The sequence below is a fragment of the Panthera leo genome, chromosome D2 (genome assembly GCF_018350215.1).
Source record: "Panthera leo isolate Ple1 chromosome D2, P.leo_Ple1_pat1.1, whole genome shotgun sequence".
Lineage (NCBI taxonomy): Eukaryota > Metazoa > Chordata > Mammalia > Carnivora > Felidae > Panthera > Panthera leo.
Genome location: NC_056689.1, coordinates 22,708,993 through 22,735,290, shown reverse-complemented (window position 1 = coordinate 22,735,290; position 26,298 = coordinate 22,708,993). Strand labels below are relative to the sequence as shown.

The window sequence follows — 26,298 nt, the reverse complement described above, 5'->3', positions numbered from 1 at the left end:
AAATCATTTCCTTTCTTAGTCACACAAAGGAAATACTCTCTCCTGATGTTTCCCTTGATATGTAAGGTCAAGGAATTAATTCCCCCCCCCCCTTTTTTTAGGCGGATGTTCAACCATGGGGCTTTTGCTATCTCTCCATCGCCCAGCCATCTGCCAAGATTTCAATAATATCATGACCTATAGCCTTTGTTTCAAAATTGGTTCTTTGCAGGAAATCAAAGATGGAGGAATTTCTATATTAAATACTGATTTTTAAAGAATTCACTTTCTTTTGTCCTTTCTTTCTTCTCCCCAGAAGTTAAAAGGCAATATTAGTGAAAGGGTTAAGAGCCTTTCTTTAAAAAGTCCATTCTAGATGTTTTCTTCCACTTAGGTCTGGTCACTTTTCTCTCCTGGGTTACAATAATATGGTTTTAATACCAATTCATCTTGAATAATTATATTTATTGAGGAATTAGCATTTCTAATTTTTATGTCATTTTAAACCACCACATGCATATACTATAAGTATTTTAATAAAATTACATTAGCTTACAATTTTGACTTTGAGATGGTCTATAAAGCAATAGTCCAATCTAAAATGAAGTGCAATTTGAAGAAATAAATTTGGAAAGTATGCTATTTTTCTCTTATTTCAAAGTTCTAAGGACACATTTTCATTGTATAATGTCTTATAAAAATATTAATAGTAGTTACCTGTTATGGTGTGCCTACCTCTGCTAGGCATTCTTTACAGAAAGTATAATAAAGACCTCTATGGGATAAATGTGACCACTATGGACTGAATTCTGTTTCCCATAAATTCATGTGTTGAAACCCTAACCCCCAATGTGACTCTATTTTGAGATAGAGGTTTTAGGAAATGAGGTCATAAGGGTAAGATCTTAAGCCAATAAGATTGATAGACTTTTAAGAGGAGAAGAGAGATCTCTCTTTCTCTCCTTGTGAAGTACATGTGCCCCGAGGAAAGGCCGTGTGAAGACACAGCAAGAAGGTGTCTTCTAAAAACCAGGAAGAAAGACATCACCAAACCCCAATCATCTTTGAACCCCAATCTTAGACTACCAACCTCCAGAACTGTGAGAAAATAAGTTTCTGTTGTTTAAACTACCCAATCTGTGGTATGTTGGTATGGCAGTCCAAGATGACTAATACAGTGACTGTCCCCATTTTGTGAATTAGGAAGCAAACTGAGAGTCACTGGCAAAACTGATATTTGAAACTGATTATTTTTTATTATAAAGGCCCACTATTTGAACTGCCCTCGGAATTTTGAGCCAGAAATAATGAATGTAGATAGCTTTAAAAAAAATACCAAGCACTTCATGTGTTGTTGTTTGTTTGCATTTTTATTTTCACTAGGCCTAGCAGATACAGTCAGTAGATTTTGCTCATTCCTATTCATTATCATCTGATTTTTGTGTTCTAGCAGGATGTTACTATTTGAGCTTTCAGAATTCTAGGTTAATATTAAAAAATGCAGCCAATTTTCCTGAAATTGCAATGCTGAGAAATCCAATAAGATTTACTGTTGCTGTATTTGCTATCTGTAAAACATATTAAACACAAAATATCCAGTTTGTGCCTGCAACTAGTTGGCAGTGTCCCATTAAACCATATTAAAATTAACTTCTATTAATTGGATTAGAAATTCAGTGAGAATGACAGCTGCTAGTGCCTTTTGCAGTTACTTTGTTTCTCTATAATCCATATGGCAGAAATCACATAATGCTTTTTTCCCCATTGAAATGAACACTTGAGATAAGGAGGATTGACTGGATGTGATCAGGGTATGTGCATTTGTTTTGTTTTCTTTAAATTTTTTTTTTGTAAAAACTAAACATATTTTTCTCTTCTTCCACAGGTTTTCACCAGCCATATTTATCTATCTGATTAGCATTGTTCCATCATTATGGCTTCTTGAAATGCACCATGAGACCCAGGTATGGCCTTTCGGAAAGTAGGAAAGTGGAAAATTCATCAATAAACTACTTTCATACTATAATCCAATTTGTTTCAGAAATGCATGTCTCAGAGGAATTGGAGTTATCAAGAATTGAATAAGTAAGAGGCCATTAGCAAAAGAAAGTGAATTCACAATCTGTCAAAACTAATAAAAATGTTACATTTGTTTAAGATTTAAAATTGCATAATTAATTAACAATTTATGTTAGAGATCTTGTTCCTAAGCACCCCCTAACCTCCGAATATGCTAGAGTTTATATGGGGGGGCAGGCTGTGTGTAAAAATTTGGTTTTAAACTTTACAGATTTAATGAGTTTCTATATTGTACCAAGAATGGGCAGGGCTCAATAATCCAGCATCCTCTGAAATATTTTTAAAAATAGAAAAAACAAAATAGAAACCCATTGTCTATACCCTGCTATGTAAATACAGTCAAACTTGGAGGGTCTATTTGAAATAGTCTATCTTAAAATTTAGGCCTTACAGATTACAACAGATTCCCTTTTGAGAGTCCTAAAGTCCTATGATCTGTTTTAGTGAAATAGGAATTCTATTCTGGAGCCAGACACTCAGGGTAAAGGAGAGGAGTATGGCACCCACCATTGGGAAAGGTGGACTATATGTATGAGGACCACACTGATTTAAAAAATAAACAGTGGTTTCCAATAAGAGTCCCTAATCTATATATAAAGAAAGAGCTGCTAAGCGAGTTGCTTCTCACATGGGCAACCCTAAGTCTCAGGCTCTGGAATGGTCTCACAATCTGTTGTTATTAAGCCTCCATACTGTGGATGGCAGATCCCATCAGATTCCAGACCAGACTTCACATCTTCAGAGCGTGGATAAAGGAACTAGGTTACAGATGAACTTTAGCTATGGTATAATTTTAGTACCTTTACTGATAAAATGCTTTAGTCAAGATAAGACTTTGCCCCTATACAGATTTCTTTCCTACAGTCAATCATTTTATAGTAAAGTTAAGCCTCTTGTGTATGTTTCGGATATTCAAACTGCATCTGGAAAATGTTCCAAATTTTAGGTACACACAGGGGAATTTAACTCTATGGACTATTTTTGAAGAATTCCACAAGCACATACCAATAAAACAGGCATAAAGAAAACATTTATCTGCCTTAAATCTCCTATTTAAAAAGTATTAAAGTCATAGGCTATCTCTATGTCTGTGGCAAAAATATTTTTGTAACAATAGATAGACTGGTTCAAGTTATCATGGTTTTTAAAACTGTACCATGAGGAGTTAGGGGACTGTTTCAATTTCCTTACTACTTACAACTTTCAGGGTTATGGAAATAAGCTCTGGTGATTTGAATCATTTTTTTCCTTCACATCCAATTCTATAACATGACTATCATCCACAATAACAATTCATTTCCCCAAACGCTTTTATAATATAAATGCATTGCACAGTTAATTGATATACAGGTCAAATCCCATTACAACAAATAGCATGCAACCAAAAGCTCTCTTTTTAATAAAAAAAAGATTTTTGAGCCCCAGGCAGTACCTCTCTAATTTTCATACTACAAAAGAAATTGGACCTTTAGTAGTAATGGATTTGACTCATTTTGACACTAAAAATTAAAATGAATGCCCAAAGATTGATTTGGGCAGGGTGGGCAGAGATGGAAGTAGAAAAAAGTAAGAGAAAGAGAGACAAAACAGTAGTGGAATTGCATCTAAGGAAAAGAAATGGCAGAAAAAAGGGAGGCACAGCAATTGTCTTAGTCCATTCATTTAAAAATGTTTGGTTGTGATAATAACCACTTTTCTTTATATCATCCTTTTTTTTCAAATACAAAGTATTTTCAAATACATTTTCTCCTTTATGAACTCAGGAACTCCATAAGTTAAGCATGGTATGTATATATATATATATATATATATATATATTTTTTTTTTTTTTTTTTTTTTTTTTTTTTTTTTTTACTTTATAAAAGAGGACGGCTAAGACTCAGAAAGATTAAATAATTTTTTCAAGGCCTGCTCAGCTAATCAGTAAGAATTCTGGGGCTTAGCACCTAGGCCTTGATCCCTGCTCTGTTAACCCACACTGCCTTTCTCAGTTACACGTTCTATGTTTTACAGGAGTTTTGAATCAAAATCATCTGACTTTTTTTTCATGACAGGAAAGAATAATTAGTTTCTTTTCACATTTTCCATGTATTCTACATCCTAAAAGTTCTAACCTGTGTTTTGGCGTTCGTAAAACATCTTGACCTATTTCATGAAGAGATTCCAAATCTTAAATGATCAATTCTGTGCCTTCGTTTCTGAATCTGGCTAGGTTTACATAGCTGAAAACAACTATGACCGTAACTCTTAAGTCTATTTATGAAGTGGCAAAATTAAAGCAATGAAAAGTTTCTAGTCTTGAAGGTGTTTTAGTCTGGTTTGACCCAAAGGAATATTTTTGAAACTAGTAAGAGTTTTTAAGACATAGCCCATGAAAAAGTGGTTTGTTGGTACCCAGAACATCTACATGACTCACCTATACAACGCGAAATGTAAATAATATTACCATAAAAACAATACAAGTTGCGTTAGGTTGTAGGCATCAAACCAGTTGGTTTTTGCTGTCCAAATGCAGTTGCCACTTAAAGGAAAATTTCATCATTTTGTAATAAGTAGAATTACAAGGATGGAATGGGACTCAGATAGGTTGTAATATCTTAATATGGACTACAAAGCTATTTGCTACTGCAGTGCAGATGACTTTATTTAAATAATATGTCTATGGATTTTTGGTGATAAGGATGTAAAAAAACATATGAAGGTCACCATTTTTAATATACACTGTGCTGTCATGCCTGCAAATAAAGTGGTCAAAATTTGTTTCCTATTGCCTATTTGATTCTCACAAAGCTACTATGCAATGAGGATTTGTTGCTTGGTTCAAAGATTGAATTTTTTATCTTCATTATCTTTTCTTGGAGCCTTAGTTGTACAGAAAAAAATAGTGTGCAAACAGCTGGATTTTTGCTTTTAGAGATATGGCACATGGCCATTTTTCCTAATTATTCTTGTCATTTCACTCATAATACTAGTTGTTTTGGGAGAGACTAGAAAAAAATAGCTTCTTGACATTTCTTTTTACTTTTTCAAGTGGTTTATTTAATGATCGATGCAGTATCCAAAATAATTAAGAAAAATATACTTCTCACAGCGTTAGCATTTAAAAAAAAATAGTTTCTCTAAACCCAAATACGTGAGTGTGGGTATGTGGTGCTGGTTGGTGGTGGTGATGGCAGTGCTGTGTGCATCTGTTTGTGTATGTTTCAAAAGTATGTTAGCCCTGCAGGTGTTTAAAACAAAATCTTCAATCTTTTTTTTTTAAACAGTGTGTGAAGTAATCAGTGGCTACCACTACATTTTCAAGTGCCACCCCTTTTCTCTCTTATAAATCTTTTCTCTACCTCAGATTCCCAGCATCTGGATAAAAATCATGCACAGTCCACCTGCAGAAATTTACACACAAAATGAAAGAGTGAGAGGGGGAAAACATTTAGTTTAGGTCTTTGTCAAATTTTTCGTAAACCTAAGTTGACTTTCAAACTGCCACTAAAATGTATATTTTGATGGGTGAACATGATAATTCTTTTGATTGTTACCGTGCTTAACAGGCAAGATTGAATGTAATTGGATTACTGACCTAAGCAAATGGTATTTTAGATAAAGAGCCTTCTGGACAAGAAATAAACTCTTAGAATCAACACTTTGGCCAAGATCATACATGTTTTAATGCTGTCGTTGGTTGTTGATTTGTTTTGCAATTGTTCCAGGATTCAAGAAAGGAAACCCAACTATGACTCCATAAATTGTACAGCTCTCAAATACCAACAGCAGTTTTCACAGAACTAGAACAAACAATCCTAAAATTTGTCTGTATCCACCTAAGACCTCAAATAGCCAAAGCAATCTTAAAAAAAGAAAAGCAAAGCTGGAGGCATCACAATTCCAGAGTTCAAGTTGCATTACAAAGTTGTAGTGATCAAGACAGTATGGTACTGGCACAAAAACAGACACATAGATCAGTAGAACAGAATAGAAAGCCCAGAAAAGAACCCACAACTATATGATCAACTAATCTTTGGCAAAGCAAGAAAGAATATTCAATGGGAAAAAGACTGTCTCTTCAACAAATGGTGTTGGGAAAACTGGACAGCAACATGCAGAAAAATGAACTTGGACCACTTTCTTACACCACACACAAAAATAAATTCAAAATGGATTAAAGACCTAAATGTGACACCTGAAACCATAAAAATCCTGGAAGAGGACACAGGCACTAACATCTTTGACATTGGCTGTAGCAATTTTTTTCTGGGATTTGTCTCCTGAGGCAAGGGAAACAAAAGCAAAAATAAACTACTGGGACTACATCAAAATAAAAAGCTCAGCACAGTGAAGGAAACAACAAAACTAAAAGGCAACCTATTGAATGGGAGAAGATGTTTGGAAATGACATATCTGAGAAGGGGTTAGTATCCAAAATATATATATATATATATATATATATATATATATATATATATATACTTCTAAAACTCAACACCCAAAAACCAAATAATCCAATTAAAAATGGGCAGAAGTCATGAACAGATATTTCTCCAAAGAAGACATACAGATGGCCAAAAGACACATGAAAAGATGCACATCACCACTTATCATCAGGGAAAAGCAAATCAGAGCTATAATGAGATATCACCTCACACGTGTCAGAATGGCTAAAATCAACAACACAAGAAAGAACAGTGCTGGCAAGGATGTGGAGAAAAACGAACCCTTGTGCACTGTTGGTGGGGCTGCAAACTGGTGCAGCCAATGTGGAAAACAGTATGAAGGTTCCTCAGAAAGTTAAAGCTAGAACTACCTTAGGATCCAGCAATTGTACTATGAGGTATTTACCCTATTAATACAAAAACATTAATTCAAAGGGATATATTCACCCCTATTTTTATGGCAGCATATTTATAATAGCCCAATTATGGAAGCAGCCCAAGTGTTCATCGATAAATGAATGGATAAAGAAGAGGTGGTATATATATTCAACGGAATATTATTCAGCCATATAAAAGACTGAAATCTTGCCATTTGCAATGACATGGATAAAGCTAGAGAGTATAATGCTAAGTGAAATAAGCCAATCAGCGAAAGACAAATACCATATAATTTCACTCATATGTGGAATATAAGAAAAAAACAAATGATCAAAGGGGGGGAAAAAGAGAGACAAAACAAACAAACAAAAAAACTGGACAATTATAGAGAACAAACTGATGGTTACCAGAGAGGAGCTGGGGTGGGGGTGGGGGTGAGTTAAATAGGTGATCAGGATTAAGGAGTGCACTTGAGATGAGCACTGGGTGATGTATGAAATTGTTAAATCACTATATTGTACACCTGAAACTAATATAACACTGTATATGTATTAATTGGAATTAAAATTAAAACTTAAAACATTCTACAGCTCTGCACAATGAACTTGGAGCTTCTACATCCTCATAGACTTGTGGGAAAATAAAACATGTATAGTTGAGTCTGTTCTCATATTAATTGAAAAGTGGTTTTCTATCTCAAGACTATAATCTGATTTTTGGAAATGTTTATGCATGCTGTGTAAACTCCACATATCTACTCATAATTGCTTAGATAATTGAAGCCACTTGGAACTCTACCTATTGTGGTTTTTTTTTTTTTTTTTACATATTGCCTTTTTACAAAATTCTTAGCATTGCAGTAGCCAATCTGAAGGGATGTCACAAAATACCAGCAGCAAAGAAAACTTCAATCAAACTTTGATGTCAAGTGAACAAGCCAATGTAGCAGATGATCTCATTAAGACGGTGAGAGCTTTTTCCACTGTATTTTAAAGGATCTGGCAAATCACCTTTTCATTTGGTGAGAATAACATGCTCTACACCTTGCAGCTCATTCTTTCCTAAGGAAATTTGCCAATCATTTAATCGTTTGCTCAGGATTTTGCAAAACAATTGTATTTTTATATTTATTAAACACATTTAACATGCATAATAGTCATATATATCTAATATACCTGTATATTAATAGGTATATTTAACTTGCAGCATTAAGTAACCTATAACACTTAGGTCAGACAATGTATGCACAAAGGGAGATACATATTTTTGGTAAAGGAATGATATAGTTAAAAGATTGGGATCTGTCCTGTATATATTTTAGGAGTTTACATTAATAAAATAGGGAAGATTTTCAGCCAAAATAGAATTACTTCTTTGTTCTTCACATGCCTGATATTTGTCAAACTAACCATGGCCTATTAGGAAATGATATATGGGAGAGACTCGAGGCCCAGGCCAGTACCAATGAGCCATGGTTTCAATAATAAGATAGATTATTGATTCTAAGAGATTTAATTCAGTCTAATTCATGGATTCTAAATCAAGCTCCCGTCACAGCTGACTGGCATCACTTTGAAAAAATCACTTAATCTCTCTGTATCTCAGTTTTTCATCTGACAGTTGAAAGTATTAATAACTACCCCACTAGTATGCTTCCTATAAGAATTAAGTAGGATGTATGGGGCACTTGGGTGGCTCAGTCGGTTAAGTGTCTGACTTTGGCTCAGGTCATGATCTCGCGGTTCATGAGTTCAAGCCCTGCGTCAGGCTCTGTGCTGCCAGCTCAGAGCCTGGAGCGTGCTTCAGATTCTGTGTCTCCCTCTCTCTCTGCCCCTCTCCCACTCACACTCTGTCTCTGTCTGTCTCTCTCTCAAAAATAAATAAACATAAAAAAAAAAAAGAATTGAGTAAGATGTATATGAAGTCTCATAGAAGAAATATGAAATAGTGTGTAAAGGCAAGATCACTGATCTTCATGTGTGGCTTCAATCAGGTTAGCATCCTGCCTTGTCTTATCCTGCCTTTACCTGTACATCAGTAAGTAATTGAGAGGAGTAAATAGATTTGCACAAACATAGTCAAGTTACTTGTATAAATCAGAATCAACTATCCAATCCACTGGAGACCAACATTCCTGTAGTCTTTAAAAGATTATAGCCTCTGAGGGCCAGTAATATATTTTAAAACTGATTTAGAAGTTAAACGGGCAAGAGATATCATTCAGAAAACAAGAAAGGGGTGTAAATTTTTCTGAGAGTCCAAGATTAAAGGCAGAATAAAATTTGGTTGCTAGTTTATAGATTTTTCAATTATGTTAAATGTTCAAAATAAAAATAGTAACTATAGTTAGTCTCTTTCTTTACATTTACGTAATTAATAAACATTATTATACATTCTCTCATTTGATGTAGCAGTGTTTTAGAGCAATAAAAAACAAGGGATTTGTACCATGTTAAAATATTCCCAGATTACTAAATTCAGACTTGAAATCTCTGAAAGAAAAATACAAGGATTTTTTTGTGATTTTAATTTGGTATTTAAAAAGTTTTGCTATGTGTTGTGTCATACTTTGTTACAGAGAAAGTAAAATGAGAAGTGATCTTTAAAACGTCATCAGATTGGCTCTTTAAATACCAAATGCTACAATCCTACTAGCAAGTGTGAGGTTTAAATTACTTCTTATAAGGCTGCCCCATTTTAAGAACCATCTTAGCTTTTTTTCTCCAGAGTCTTCAGTTGAAAGGAGCTTTATTTTCTTTAGTAGGTGAAGAATCATTTTTATGAAAATGACCTTCCACAAAAACTGTGGATTGAAAGCCATGGTGAAGATGGCATCACTTTCCAAGGTGGCAGCTCATGGTCCTTCTCTCTGTATGACATTTCTGTTACACAGGCCAAAGTTTTTGTGAATAACTTATCTACAGTATGTGAAAAAGTTTGGACTTTGGGACTCCATCAGACATTCTTGCTAATGCTCATAATTGGAAGATGGCTTCTACCCATTGGAGGCGGGATCACTAGGGACCAACTCTCTCAACTTCTCCTTATGTTTGTGGGAACAGCTGCTGACATACTGGAATTCACAAGTGAGACCCTGGAGGAACAAAATGTGAGGTAAGTAAGCCTGCAAGGTCAGGCCCTCATACGTGTCTATTCTTTTATTTACAGAAGAAATATAAGGATTTCCAGTCTATCATATGACCGGTGATACAATCATAGAATTTCCTGATGTTCAGGTTTAGGTATGAGCCCAGTTTATATATACGTGAACTTCCTGCTAAGGAAAATGGGCAAATAATATTTCCTTTGGGTGAGAACAGAAAGGCTCTACATGGCTGCATGACCATAGCTAACCTATGGGGCTGTGGTGATCAGAAAACCTAGAGGTAGAGTCACCATCCATAGCTCCTCTCTCATATTCTCAAATGTCCAGGAATGCCCCCAATCATAAAATTCTCTTCTAGAGCAGAGCATAGCTACCGTTCCAGGAAATCACCTAGAAAAGACATAAGGAAATCTCTCCTCTACCCAGGTGAGAATTTATATTCCCTCGTGTGAGTGGAGAATGGGGCAAATTAGGTTGGGTTTTTTTTTTTTTTTGGTTTTTTTTTTTTTTTACTAAATTTTATTTTTAGTCAGTTTTGTTCAAAGTGCCCAAGGCTTTCTGGTGGAGATGCCTATAAATTAAAACTTATTGAGTTGGTACTTTTATTTTTGCCACAAGCAAATAAACTCAGAATCCATGATCACATCTGTTTATGGAACTACTTTCTTACCTTTAGGGATTTAAGTCTGAGTGCCTGTATGTACTTTCAGCTTGGGTTGTTTTGCACTGTGCTATAAAAATAAATTGCAATGAAGCTGGCTTTTAATGCTACACTTTACTTTATGCTGTGTTTCTCAAATAACGAAACATAAAGCTGAGCAAAATGCACTAACTTACTGAGTAAACTTAATATCCCAATTATAGCACAAAGTATATCTGTAACCATAGGTTACCTGTATATAATCATTTCCTATTCCATTTGTACTGATTTTTCTTATACTTTATTAAGTACACATAGAATTTTAACAAGAATTCAATTTAAATTGATCCATAGTCCTCAAAATGTTGATTTCAGTTTTGTATCTTTAATACCTTACATTTAGCCAGTGCTTTACATTGTATAACAAATTTTCAGATACTTTAGGACACCTATGACACAATGGGATTACAAGAAAAACATGAAAAAATCATGACCAAGCACATAAAAACAATAAGTAACTATATAGGCACAGTGACAGGGCCATAAAAATAAAAATATGACTAGCCAAACTGTATAGAAATAAACACATACATGCTAAATATCTAGGGAGATGGGAGGGATATAGGGTAGGAAATGGAGTATTCAGGAGGAATATGTTTTGTAGGGCTGATAATAAAAATGCGAGAAATGGGCACCTGGGTGGCTCAGTCAGTTAAGTGTCTGAATCTTATTTTGGCTCAAGTCATGATCTCATGGGTTTGTGAGACCAAGCCCTGCATCTGGCTCCACGCTATCAGTCTGGAGCCTGCTTGGGGTTCTCTCTCTCCCCCTCTCTCTGTCCCTCTTCTGCTTGCATGTGTGCTCTCTCTCTCAAAATAAAGAAATAAATATTTTTTAAATAAAATAAAAACATAAGAAATGACTAACTCGGCTATCTTAATGGTCTGTTTATTAGGTCCATCCAGAAATGACACCAAGGTGCATTTAACAGATCAGTGTTTGCCAATAGATGTTAAATATTCAATAGGTTAGTCATTAAAATCTTAATTCCCCCCAAAAACTTTGAAAATCATGAGGTACTCATTCATTCATCAACTGTAGATTGATTATCTAGTGTGTACCAGGCAATGTGCTAGGTGGATACTGAAGAGCAAATGGTGAGTAAGTAGTGAGAGAAATCCTGGACACACAGTCGTATCCCAATCCAGGTAATTTCAATTCAGCAAATTCTCCTGCCACCTACAAATTAATGTGAACATTTCAAAAACCTTTTTTTTTTCTTATTTTAAACTTGTATTATGTCATGAGAAGGGATCAAGTAAAGTATGCCCTGGTTATTGTTTTAAATTTTTAATTTTTTTAATGTTTATTTATTTTTGACAGAGAGACAGAGCATGAGCAGGGGAGGGGCAGAGAGAGAGGGGGAGACACAGAATCCGAAGCAGGCTCCAGGCTCTGAGCTGTCAGCACAGAGCCCGACATGGGGCTTCAACTCACAGATCACAGGATCATGACCTGAGCCGAAGTCAGACACAACGGACTGAGCCACCCAGGCACCCCTGTTTTAAAATTTCTTTTAGGTTTCATGGTTTCAGACTGAAGTTTTTATTTATTTACTTTTTAAAATGTTTATTTATTTTGAAAGAGAGAGAGAGAGAGAGTACATGAACAAGAGAAGGGCAGAGAGAGAGGGAGGGAGAGAATTCTAAGCAGGCTCTGCACTGGGCTCCATCCCATAAACTGTGAGATCATGACCTGAGCCGCAATCAAGAGTTGGATGCTTAACCGACTGAACCATCCAAGCTCTTCTCGTTTTATTTTTGATATAACTACATGGTGTCAGTGACCTTCTGTAGTCTCCTCCCACACGACTCCATCACTACTCAGACTCAGAAAGAATTTAGAATTTTTTCTCCCTCTTAAAACCCACCTTCTGAGTTTTGATTTTGTCACCAGTATCTTCTGTACTGCAAGGGTAGACACTGCAAATGTCTATCTCTTCAGAGGAGAGACTTAAACCCCTCCCACTGGGGTATAGCCTTCCCCTTTGACCTTAAAAAAGACAATCATGAAAAATAAATTTAATGTGTTTGTGAAAGATGTTCACGTGCAATGGTAAAGGAGGCTACTTCATTATAACCCACTTAGCATTACCTATTTTTATAACATTTTATTTTCTATTTTTATTTAATTCCATAATTTGGACTGACAGATTTAGGAGAAAACCTTCAATAATGTGTACACCACGATGATATCTAGCTCTTTTTCCTGCATCCTGGCTAAATATCTCAAATTCAATTTTTTAAACTTAAATCAATTTCTTTCTGTATGCTCACTTTAAGTTAATTTGCCTAATAGTTATGAATTTACATGGACTTGTGAGATGCTGCAAATTTTTCTTAAGAGCTTAACTTTACACACCATAAAATTCAACTATTCTAATTCTGTGGTTCGATATTTAGTAAATTTATTAATGTGTAACCATAATCAGAATCTAGATTCCTTATAGCTGTTTGGAGTCAATTCTCACTCATTCCTACAGCGAACCCTAGGCAACCTCTGATATGCTTTCTTTCTGCACAGTGTCCTTTTCTAGAAATTTCATGTAAAAGATATCATAAAATATGTAGTGTTTTGTGTGTAGCTTTTTCACCTAGAATGTTTCTAGGGTTCATTCACACTGTTTCATGTATTGGTAGTTACCCGCTTTTTAATTGCTAAATAGTATTCCATGCATATACCACATTTTATTTATTCATTTAATAGTTGATATATGTGTGTACTGCTATTATCTTGCTATTAAGAATGAGATGGCTATGAACATACACTAAAGTCCTTTGTATAGATCTTTTTTTATTTCTCTTGGGTATATACCTAGGAGTAGAATGACTGGGTTTATGTTAAGTACATGTTTAATTGTTTAAGAAACTACCAAACTGTTTTCTAAAGTGGCTGTATATTTTTATATTCCATTTCTTCTCATTTTCACCATTTTTTCAGTATTTTGATTATAAACATTCTGTTATGTTCTTGTGGTATCATATTACAGGGTTTTATTTATTTACTTTTTAGTTTCATTTTTAAATATAATTTATTGTCAAGTTAGCTAACATGCAGTGTATACAGTGTGCTCTTGGCTTTGGGAGTAGATTTCCATGATTCATCACTTACATGAAGCACCCAGTGCTCATCCCAACAAGTGCTTTCCTCAATGCCAATCACCCATTTTCTTCACCCCTTCCATCCTCAGTTTGTTGTCTGTATTTAAAGGTCTCTTATGGTTTGCCTCCCTCTCTGTTTGTAACTATTTTTTTTTCCTTCCCCCACAGTGCTCTGCTAAGTTTCTCAACTTCCACATATGAGTGAAAACATATGATATCTGTCTTTCCCTAACTGACTTATTTCACTTAGGATAATACCCTCCAGTTCCATCCATGTCATTGCAAATGGCAAGATTTCATTCTTTTTCATTGCCAAGTAGTATTGCATTTTATAAATATCCCACTTATTATTTATCCGTTCACCAGTTGATGGACATTTGGGCTCTTCCCATAATTTTGCTATTGTTGATAGTGCTGCTATAAATATTCAGGTACATGTTCTCCCATGAATCAGCACTCCTATATTCTTTGGATAAATTCCTAGTAGTGCTATTGCTGGGTTGAAGGGCAGTTGTATCTTTAATTTTTTGAGGAACTTCCATACTGTTTTCCAGAGTGGCTGCACCAGTTTGCATTCCCACCAACAGTGCAAAAGAGTTCCCCTTTCTCCATCCCCACCAACATCTGTTCTTTCCTGAATTGGTAATTTTAGCCACTCTGGCCAGTGTGAGGTGGTATCTCAATGTAGTTTTGATTTGTATTTCCCCGATGATGAGCCAATGTTGAGCATCTGGATGTCTTCTTTGGAAAGTGTCTATTCATGCCTTTTGCTCATTTCTTCATTGGATTATTGATTTTTTGGGTGTTGAGTTTCGTAAGTGCTTTATAGATTTTGGATACTAACCCTCTACCCAATATGTTATTTGCAAATATCTTCTTCCATTCCGTTGGTTGTCTTTTAGTTTTGTTGTTTCTTTTGCTGTGCAGAAGCTTCTTACTTGATGAGGTCCCAATAGTTAATTTTTAATTTTGTTTCTCTTGCCTTCAGAGACGTGTCAAGTAAGAATTTGCTATGCCTGAGGTAAAAGAGGTTGTTGCCTGTTTTCTCTTCTAGGATTTTGATGCTTTCCTGTCTCACATTTAGGCCTTTCATCCATTTTGAATTTATTTTTGTGTATGGTCTGATAAAGTGGTCCAGTTTCATTCTTCTGCATGTTGCTGTCCAGTTCTCCTGGCACCATTTGCTAGAGACTGTGTTTTTTTTTTTCCATTGTATACTCTTTCCTGCTTTGTTGAAGATTAGTTGGTCATACCTTTGTGGGTCCATTTCTTGTTCTCTATTCTACTCCACTATTCTATGTGTCTGTTTTTGTGCCAATACCATACTGTCTTTATGATTACAGTCTGTACTGGAGTACAGGCTAAAGTCCAGGATTGTGATGCCTCCAGCTTTGATTTTCTTTTTCAACATTACTTTGGCTATTTAGGGTCTTTTGTGGTTCCATACAACATGTTGTAGGTTTCTAAAATTTATTTATTTATTTATTTATTTATTTATTTATTTATTTATTTAGAGAGCAGGGGCAGGGCAGAGAGAAAGGGAGAGAGAGAACCCCAAGCAGGCTCCACACTGACAGCATGGAGGGCGCCATCTCACATACCATGAGATTGTGACCTGAGCTGAAATCAAGATTCAGAGGGTTAACAGACTGACCCACCCAGATGCCCCCATATTATAGTTTTAATTTCTGTTTCCCTAATGACTAAACATGTTGAGCATCTGTCTATGTGCTAATTAGCTAATCCTATATTTTTCTTCAGTGAAGTGTCTGTTCAAATTTTCATCCATTTTTTGTTCAATTGATTTTTTATTGTTGATTTGTAAGAGTTCTTTATATTATTTATATTTGGACACAAGTTCTTCTTTAGGTACATAAATGTAATTTCCCCCCCTCCCCGCAAGTATACAGCTTTCTTTCATTTTTTGTCATTCAAAGACTATTTTTAAAAATTTTGATAATGTATCATATCAATTTTTTTATTTTAAGTAGTGCTTTGCGTGCCATATCTAGGAAATATTTTCCTCATCAAAACTGGAGCTATTTCCATGTATAATAATCTGACTTAACTTTTTTGTGGTGTAATATAAGGATCTAAGTTTGTGTTCTGTCTTTTTTTGTTGTTGTTTTTTGGCATTGTACCAGAACATTATTTTGTCCTAGCTGAGACCAATTATGTCAGCACCATTTGTGGAAAAGTCTTTCCCTACTAAATTGCCTTGATATCTTTGTCAAAAATCAACTGACCACATCTGTAAGAGTTTTCTTATATTTTCTATTGTGTTCTATTGCTCTATATTATCTATCCTTATGCCAATAACATACTATTGTGATACTGGAATTTTATGATAAGTTTGAAACTTGATGCTATAAGTCTTCTAACATTGTCCTTTTATAAAAAGTTTTTGGGTATTCTAGGTCCTCTGTATTTCCATTTAAGTTTGATGATCAGTTTGTCAAATTTTATAAAGTAATCCTGCTGCAGTCTTGGTAAGGATTGTATTAAATCTAAGCATCAATTTGTGAAGAAAGGACATCTTAATATTAAGTCTTTTAATATGTAAACATGAATCATCTCATCATTTACTTAGATGTTCCTTAACTTTTCTTATCAATGTTTTGAAGTTTTCGATATATGGGTCTTATTATGCTTTTCCTTAAGCTTATTCTTAAGTATTTTATTCTTTTTGACAAAATTATTAATTTCTTAATTTTTTTTAAATTTCTTAATTTCTTAATATGTAATATTGCTACTACATAAAAATACAATTGACTTTTTTTATTATGATCTTGTACCCAGCAACCATGCTGAACTTGTTTATTAGTTTTGTAAATTCCTTAGGATTTTCTACATGTAAGTTAATGCCATTTGTAATTAAGATAGTTTTCATTCTTTCTAATCTGCATGACATTAATTTCTTTTTCTTGCTTTATTGCAGTGGCTAGAATTTCTAGTTCAATGTTGAATAGAAGTATAAGAGTAGGCATTTCAATCACAAAGGATAAGCATTCTGTCTTTCACTATTAAGGATGTGGTTAGGTATAGGTTTTTCACAGATACACTTTATAGATGCCCTTGATCAGTTGGAGGGAATTCCTATTTATATCTAGGGTATTGAGAGTTTCTTGCTTGCTTGCTTGCTTTTTTTTTTCTTTCTTTCTTATGGACATTGAGTTTTGTTTATTGATTTTTCTATTTTTATTAAGAATATTATGTAATGGTGTTTTGCATTCTATAAATGTGGTATATTACATTAACTAGTTTTCAGAAGATAAAACAACCTTGATGTCCTGAGTCAAGATAAGTCTCACTTGATTATAGTATATAATGGTTTGTAAGTATTGCTGTTATTTGTTTGCTAACATTTTGTTAATAATTTTTACAACTATGCCCATGAGCATATTGATCTATAGTAATATTTTCTAATGATATATTTTTCTTGCTTTAGTATTAGGATAATACTGCACTCAGTGAATACCTCAGGAAGCATCCCTTCTTTCTTTATTTTCTGAAAGATTTTATAAAGTATTGGTATTAATTTTTCTTTAAATATTTTAAAGAGTTTATCTATGAAGCCATCTGGGCCTAGGTTTTTCTATTGGGAAGATATTTTATTGCTAATTCAACATAATTATTTATAAGCCTCTTCAGTTATTCTATTTATTTCTGAGTTAGTTTTGATTGCATTTTTTTCTTTCTAGGAATTTTCCCATTTAAATAAATTATGTAGTCTTTTATATAAAGTTGTCCATAAAATGATTTTCTTATACTTGTGTCCATTTCTATAGGGTCACTTATTATGCCCCCTTTTACATTATGAATCGGTCATTTGTGTCTTCTGTGTTTTTACTTAGTCATATTTATCAATTTTGTTCATGTTCTAAAATAACCAACTTTTGGCTTCATTGATTTTTCTCTATTGTTATTTTGTTCTCCATTTCATTGATTTGTGCTGTGATGTTTAATTTTCCCTTCCTTCTGCTTGCTTTGGATTTAATTTGCTTTTTTTTTCTAGTTTCTTAAGATGGAAGCTTATATTATTGATTTGAGATCTTTTTGCTTTTCTAACATGACATTCAAAGCTACAGAATTCCCTCTAACCACTGTTTTATGTGTATCCCATAAACTTTGATATCTTATCTTTTTATTTAATATGGTTCAAAATATTTTCCAATATCTCCTGCAATTTATCATTTGACCTATGGATTATTTAGAATGTAAGCTATTTAATTTCCATATGGAGATTGCCCAAATTTCCTTCTGTTGTTTTCTATTAATTCTGTTGTAGTCTTTAAATTATTTTGATCCTTTAAATTGATTGAGGCTTATTTTATGACCTAGCATATAGCTTATCCTGGAGAATGTGCTATATGTATTTGAAACGAATGTATATTTACAGGTTGTTTGCTTGAGTTTTCTGTAAATGTCAGTTGTGTCAAGTTGGTTATTAGGTTATTTAATTCTTCTATATCCTTACTGATTTTCTGTCTAGTTGTTCTATAAATTACTGAGAATGGGACATTGAAATCCTCAGCTCTAATTACTGAATTGTCTATTTCCTTTTTCAATACTTTTTCATATCATCTCTTACGATATGGGATGTCTTTTCCCATCCTTGTACTTTCAAACTCTTTTTATCTTTATATCTACACGGTGTCCCTTATAGACTAAATATAATTGGATTTGCATCTTTTGTCCCAGTCAATCTTTGTCTTTTTTTTAAAGTTTATTTATTTTTGAGAGTGAGAGAGTGAGAGAGCACAAGCTGGGGAGGGATAGAGAGAGAGGGAGACACAGAATCAGAAGCAGACTCCAAAGCTGTCAGCACAGAGCCCCACATAGGGCTCAACCAATGAACGACGAGATCATGATCTGAGCGAAATCAGACACCTAACCGACTGAGCCACCTAGGCGTCCCATTCTTTGTCTTTTAATTGGAGTGTATATTAGTTTCCCAGGGCTACCATAACAAAATACCACTAACTGAAAGTCTTAAAACAACAGAATTTATTTTCTTACAGTCCTCAAGGCTGAAAGTCCAAATCAAACTGTTGGCAAGGTTGGTTTCTACTGGAGGCTCTGAGGGAGGATCTGTTTGGTGCCTCTTTCCTGGATTCTGGTGGTTGCTGGCAATTCTTGGTGTCCCTTGGCTCGTAGACATAATCACTCCAATCTCTGCCTCTGTCTTCACATGGCATTCTCCCCAGTGTTTCTTTCAGTGTTTCCACATATTCCCCTCCTTACATGGACACCAGTCATTGGGTTAAGACTCACATTAATTTAATATGACCTCATCTTGACTTGATTACATCTGCAAAGACTATTTCCAAATAAGATTACATTCTGAAGTTTGTATACATGAAATTTGGGTAGACATCATTCAACTTATTACAGTGTGTTTATTCCATTCATATGCAATGTAATGATTGATTTGGTTGATTTTTGTCTGCCATTTTGCTATTTGTTTTTTCTTTCCTAGGTCTTTTTTATTCATGTGTTTATTCCTATGTTACTCACTTACTAGCTAAAAATTTTTAATAAACAATTTTAATTGATTTTTTGTATTCTTACTGGTTACTTTAGACATTACAATATACGTTTTAAATCTTCACATTCTACTATAAGTCAACAGCTCCATTTATTCCCCCTATTTTTTACTATTATTGTATTATATATTACATCTTTGTATGTTATAAACCAAATAATACTGTTTTATAATTATTATTTTATAGACTTTAATTTTTTTAAAGAAATTAGAAGAAAAGATAACCACACATTTATGTGTTCTCTTGTATTTGCCTACAATTTGAAGATGCTCTTTATTCCTTCTTGTGGATGTGAGTTACTGTCTGGTATCATTTCCTTTCAACCTGAAAGACTTCCTTTATTGTTTTTTCTAAGGCAAATCTGCTACCAACAAATTCTCCCAATCTTTGTCCAGAAATGTGTTTATTTTGTCTTCATGTTTCAAAAATAGTTTTGTTGTATAGAGAATTCATGGTTGTCAATTTTTACTTCAGCATTTTATTTATTTATGTATTTATTTAAAATTTTTAATGTTTATTTTTGAGAGTGAGAGAGAGAATGAGTGGGGAGGGGAAGAGAGAGAGGAAGACAGAGGTTCTGAAGCAGGCTCTGCACTAACGGCAGAGGGCCCAATGCACGACTCAAACTCATAAACTGCAAGATCATGACCTGAGCTGAAGTTGGACACTTAACCCAAAGAGTCACCCAGGTGCCCGTCAGCATTTTAAATATATCATTCCACTGTTTCTTCATTATTTCTGATGAGATGTTAACCATTGCTTTGTTGTTACCCAGTACAACTTGCTGTTTTCAAGATTTTCTCTTTCTCTTTGACTTTCATTCATTTTACTGTGATGTATGTAGGTATGGTTCTGTTTGTCTTTATTACTACAACATTTTTTATTTTGGATCTGTAAATTAATTTTTTTTCTTCAAATTTAAGAACTTTCAGCCATCGTCTTTTCAAACATGTTTTCTGTTTCATTCTCTCTTCCTCCTTCTGAGACTCCTATCACAAATAAGTATGTTTAAGTGTGGTCCATAGGTTTCTGAGACTGTTATTTTTTCCCATCTGTTTTACTCTTTTTTTTTCAAATTGGATAATTTTCATTGATTTATCTTCCACATCACTGGTTCTTTCTTTCATCATCTTAAATCTATATGTACAGTCAAATTATATAGTTCACCTAGTGAATTTTTCATTTTGGGCCCCCTAGTTTGAACTGTAGAATTTCTATTTAATTCTTTTTACAGCTTATACTCCTTTATTTATCTGTTGAATCACTGTCATCACACTTTCTTTAATTCATGGAACATAGTTTTATTTTATTCTTTGAACATATTTATAATAGTTACTTTGGTGCCTTTGTCTGCTAATTCCAACACCTAGACCCCAATTTCTTTTTTTTTTTTTTTGATGTTCATTTACTTATTTTCAGGGTGAAAGAGTGGGGGTGGGGAGAGAGGGAGAGAGAATCCTAAGCAGGCTCTGTGTTGTTAGCACAGAGCCTGACACGGGGCTCAATCCCATAAACAGTGAGATCATGACCTGAGACAAATCAAGAGCTGCATGCTTAACAGACTGAGCCACCCAAGCACCCTTCTAGACCCCAATTTCTACTGATTTTTTTTTTCCTGAGTATAGGTTACACATTACTGTTTCTTTGCATGTTTTACATTTTTGGTGGTGACTGGACATTTTAAATTATATTTTGTACCAAATCTTATCCCGACTCTTCCCTTTTAACTCAGGCTTCTTATTTTTTTGTTGTCTGAATAAATTGCCTGAACTTAATCTAAGGAATCTCTCTTCCATTGGATTGTAGCCACTGATGTCTCTGCTCCTTTTTCTTTTTTAACTCCTTCTTCTATTTATCTGTCTTTAGCATGGCTTATTAGGGTTATACCTACTCTAATCAGCCAATGATTTGGACAGGATTTGTGATCAAACACTTTCAAGCCATTATGACCTCCACCCTCTGCCAATGGATATGTATGTGTGTTGGATAGCACATTTAAATTCAGAAAGTTTTCATATATATTCAGCTTTTAATTCCCCTGGGTTTTCTTGGATCTTCCTGGCACATGTCTGGCATACACAGAGACCTTATCTAGCCCTTCTAAGGCTCTTATTTTCAAAATTTCTCCATTAAAATTCAAGTTAGTCTGCCAGTCACCCCAACTGAGATTGCAACCTCAGAGTAGCAAGGCTGTAGGTTTTCTCATTCATTTCCAACTAAGTTCATTACTCTTACTGACCACACCTCTAAGCATAAGATTTCACAAATCACTCCAAGCCAAGTCAGCACAATGTGACCATGAGGGACCTCTGGTTTTCATTGTCAAGACCTCTCTGGTAAAACTACTATTCTGACTGACCAAGACACCATTGACATTCCCCTCCTTTTGACTAAACTTTAAAAAGGTCTGTTGTTGAGTATATACTTCTGGCCTTCCTTTCCTTATAGCATTTACTTAAGAAAACTTGCAATTATCAATTCTTTTTCTGCTCCTTTGAGATTAAGTCTTCTCCTAGCCTCTTTCATGTTTTACTATCCAGGAATATCTTTGTAATGGATGTAGAAGATGTCCCTTTGAAATGTGATCATCAAAAAAGATAGCACCCCTATCTCTTGGTCTCTTTGGGGTGTTAGAAGCCTAACTTGGTTAGAAGTTAGAAATCAGTTTTGTTAGTAGCCAATTAGCAAACACAAATAGTCTAATCATGTTGACCAATCTCCCCTTCTAATGTCCTCTAGTACTTTTGCACTAACTCGCGTCAGTGCTTAAAATCTCTCTTGCCTTTTGTTTCAGTAGGGGTGAACTCAATATTTCTCTCTTATTTCAACAGAGTTGAATAAAGTCTTCCTCGCCTGTTTAACTCTGTCTAGTGCAATTTTTCATTGATATATCCAGGCTGGAGGGGTGTGAAAATCCATGGACAAGAATACCTCAGACTCTCACTATTCTTAACCGAAGCTCCACCAGTTTTTCATAAATAAATGTTACTCAATTTGTTGTTTGCCTTTGGTTGATTTCCAGAGATCTGAAGTGGTTGTTTTTGACAATTTGTCTAGTATGTATGTTTGTTGTAGAGAGGTTTTGCTGACCTTTTCACTCTGCTATAGCCATCCTCCAACATTTTTAACAATTCTGAATTTCAATATCATTGCCAGGAAGAGTTAACTGGTTATTCACACATTTAGAAATAATCTTTAATGTACAGTCTTTTTTTGAACACAGATCATTTTTAAAGAGAAAAACTCTATTCTCATAACATTACAGTTATTTCACTATATTTGACCACACAAAGGAGAATTTTCCTATTTTTACACTGTGTTTTCTGCCCATTTAGCTCTTTTTGCTTGGTAAAATATTTTTTCTGGGCTAGGTTAATACTTAATTTTCTCACCTTATTTTTCTCTCTCTCCTTTATTTTTATTTTCCTTTTCTGAAGAGGTTTGTTGGATGCTTTTCTAAAAACTAGGTGAATTCTATCCATTGATCTCTTATCTACAGGAACATTTACACTTCCAAAAAGAAATCGTTAAACAAATTAGCAATGTATGACTCTGTTTTTACTTTTCATCCAGTAGATTTGGTGCACTGATCTACCAAAGTCCAGTCTTTTATCCCCCTAACTTTCCAGGTGGAGAAGTGATACTCACATCTATAATTATATTTGTCAAGATCTTTTGTCTCTTCATGAATAGAGTTCAGTGTCTGCTTACAAGCTTCTCAGTTGACATTTATGAAGACATTACACATGAGAAAATGAGGTGAGACAATTAGGGGAGACAGTTAGACAATGGAGATGATGTTGGATAAATTCACTCCAAAATTCCTTTACAAATTTTGAGTGATTGCCATTTAAGCTCAATGATTTATTTACTTTCCTTTTAACCTTTCTGAGTAACTTTTACTATCTGACTTAATACAAATTTATCTGCTTCAAAATTTTTCTGGCCATTTTTTCCAAAGTTATTTTTGATAAATTTACTAATATGTTTCTCAACACTCACATTTCCCCATATTTTGTGTATACTCAGATACTTGTATATGCAAGATATATGTTTATTATTGTAAGGTTAGAATTTGGCTTACATAGGGCGAGGATTTATTTATTATTTATCCCTAGTTTGTGAAATGATAGAATTAAAACACAGAGTTTAAGAAATATGTTCAACATAATAAAAATACTACTGCTACCATTGCTGTTACTGCTGTTGATACTACTGCTACTACTACTGCTAGTACTACTACTGCTGCTACTGCTACTACTACTGCTAGTACTACTACTACTACTACAGCTACTATTACTGCTAGTATTACTGCTACTACTGCTGCTACTGCTACTACTGCTGCTACTGCTACTACTACTGCTAGTATTACTACTACTACTGCTACTACTACTAGATAATGTTTATTTATCTCTTGCTGTGACCCAAGTACTGTTTTAAGGGTTTTAATTGTGATAAGTTAGTCTTTATAATAGACTATGAGGGGGATACTATCATTATCACCATTTATAAGCTGAACTGTGGCAGGCGAGAGAAGTTGAGAAAGTCTCAAGGTTATAAGATAATAAAAAAAAAATAATGCCTGCATAATTAGTCTGTTTCAAGTGCTGTTCTAAGAGCTTTACATGTTTAACATATTTTAACAACATACCTAATGAAATTATGCTGTAAAATCCAGTAGTTATTATTATTGTTATCTTCGTATTGAAGACAGGTAAACTAAAGCATATAGATGTGAAATTACTTGTTCATGTTCATGTAGTCAGTAAATATTCTGGGATTGGAGGCCCACATCCTATCTCTCTAGTGAGGGCTGGAGCTGGTGTTTGAACTCCAGCAACCCAACACCAGACCTCATGCTTCACCATTGCTTTCTGCTGTCTGGCAGACAAATTGCACATGAGTTTTTGGTAGAATTATTGAAGTTTGGGATTAGAAGAAACTTCAAAAGTTGTCGTCTATTGAACAATCTATTTTACATCTGTTGCAAAATCCTCTCCAGAATTTTTTCTCAACAAGTTTTTGTCCAGACTTTCTTTGAAAATCTTCACTAATAGAGAATATACTAACCCCAGGCCATCTCATTCCATTTTGACTTGATATTATTAGAAAGTACTTTTCTCTATTGTGATAAAATTTGGATTCTTATAGGTGCCACTAAAATCCTTTGAATCTGAATTGGCCCTCTGAAGTCACAAGAAATGTTTAATTCCTTTTCCACATGATAGCCTTTAAGTATGTGAAATAAAGTTTTTAGGGACTCTTGTCTTGTTTTTAGTTTCTTGAACTATCCCACATAGAACATGGCTCTAAGATCTCTCACCATCCTAGTCTCTCTCCTTTGGACCAAAAACTTTATAAACTTTCCTCCTAAACCATGAAGCACAATACCTAATATTTCAGATATATTCTGAACATTATAGAATATAGCAGGCTAAAACTTTCTGTTTCCTTTATGTAAATAAGTTTAGCACAATGGTTAAAAGGGCGGATGCTGAAACCAGCTGTCTAGTTTTGATTTCTGCTTCCAACACTTATAACCACATTACTTTGGACAAATTTCTACAATTCTGTGCCTCAGTTTCCTCACTGGTCTAATAGGGATAAGTGTAACTATTTTGTAGAATTGATATGAGTGTGACCCTTAGAAACCCTTAGAAAACTTCCTGAAATAGTATGAGCTTCAGAAACTGTGGCAAAATTGTTTAAAACTTCAGGAACTTATTGGAGGTCTCTTATATATAGACATTGACATTGCAAAGATGGAAAAGTTATAGACTCCATTCCCTAGGTATCTCCACTTAAAATTCTAGACTTTATACTTCTTATGAAGAGACCTATGATTGCATTTGATCTTGGAAAATCACCGATAATCTCACACTGTGGACTTATAATTAGATAATAGTAAGGGAAAATCCTTGAGCTTTCTTTATGGTGGCTGCTGTGAAATGGTATCTCTTCTATCCTATTCTAGGTCATCCAGTTACAACTTGACAAGATCTTTTAGGATCCTGATTGTGTCTTCTGGGGAAATGGTTTCCCATCCAACCTCCATGTCTTATGTGTATATGAGAAGCCTTCCATCAATGTGCAACCAAGTCATTGGTGAAATGTGAAGTAGAACAGAATCAAAGACAGAGCCTGCAGCAACCCTCAGAGAGCTCCCTTTGGGGAGTCATTTACAGATTTAGAAATCCACCTAATTGTGCTCACACCCAGAACATTTCTTAATCTTGTTAATAAGAACACTGTGGGAGGCTTTTTTTACAAGCCTTATTTAAACCCAAATGTCTGATATTGATTTATTTATCATTACTTCTTTGGTAATCCTAACTCTATTGAAGAGAGAAAGAGAGAGAATGATCTTAGTATTTACTGAGTGCAATTGTTCTCAAGGAAGCTGTGCTAATTCCTAGTAATTACTGTCTTCCATAAGGGCTTTCAGAAATCTTCTAAATAATCACTTATATAACCTAACTAGGGATTAATAGTAAGTGTGCCTTTTGTATTTTAAGATACACTTCTGCTTCATTTTGAAAATTAAGACTTTATTATTTTTTTTGTCTCCACCCTTGTCTCTGCCATTAACTGCCAAGATAATGATGGCTCATAGTTTTTGAGATCTAATTTTTCAGGGCCTCAATACTTGAAGCATTTAAAGATATCTTTTACAATCACCTCATTTCTTTTGGTTTCAACTACTCTTCCCTAATGCCTTTCTATTCCTCTCCAACATTAAAATCCCTCCTGACAGAGAAGTTGGCAATCAAATCTGCTATAATACCACTAATCTCAAATTGATAACTTCCTTTGTATTTTCACTAAAAAAAATCGACTTTGACATTTCTATAGTATCCTTTGTATTTTTATAACATCTATTCTTTCTGACTTCAGTATTCAAGACCATTCTTTTAGGTCGATGACATTTGTATATTTGCCAAGTATGGATCCTTCTTCTGTACATTCAACAATTCCTTCCACA

General features: G+C 34.4%; 1 protein-coding gene across 2 annotated transcripts in view; it reads left to right on the top strand.

Moving 5' to 3' along the window:
• Positions 1–26,298, top strand: part of TMEM26 (transmembrane protein 26) — a 47,749-nt gene that overhangs the window by 13,889 nt on the left and 7,562 nt on the right. For both annotated transcript variants that reach the window (XM_042908284.1, XM_042908283.1), the window contains exons 2-4: positions 1,865–1,943; positions 7,716–7,829; positions 9,757–9,977. In XM_042908284.1, coding sequence (XP_042764218.1) covers positions 1,865–1,943; positions 7,716–7,829; positions 9,757–9,977 — 414 coding nt within the window. The remainder of the gene's footprint in view (positions 1–1,864; positions 1,944–7,715; positions 7,830–9,756; positions 9,978–26,298) is intronic.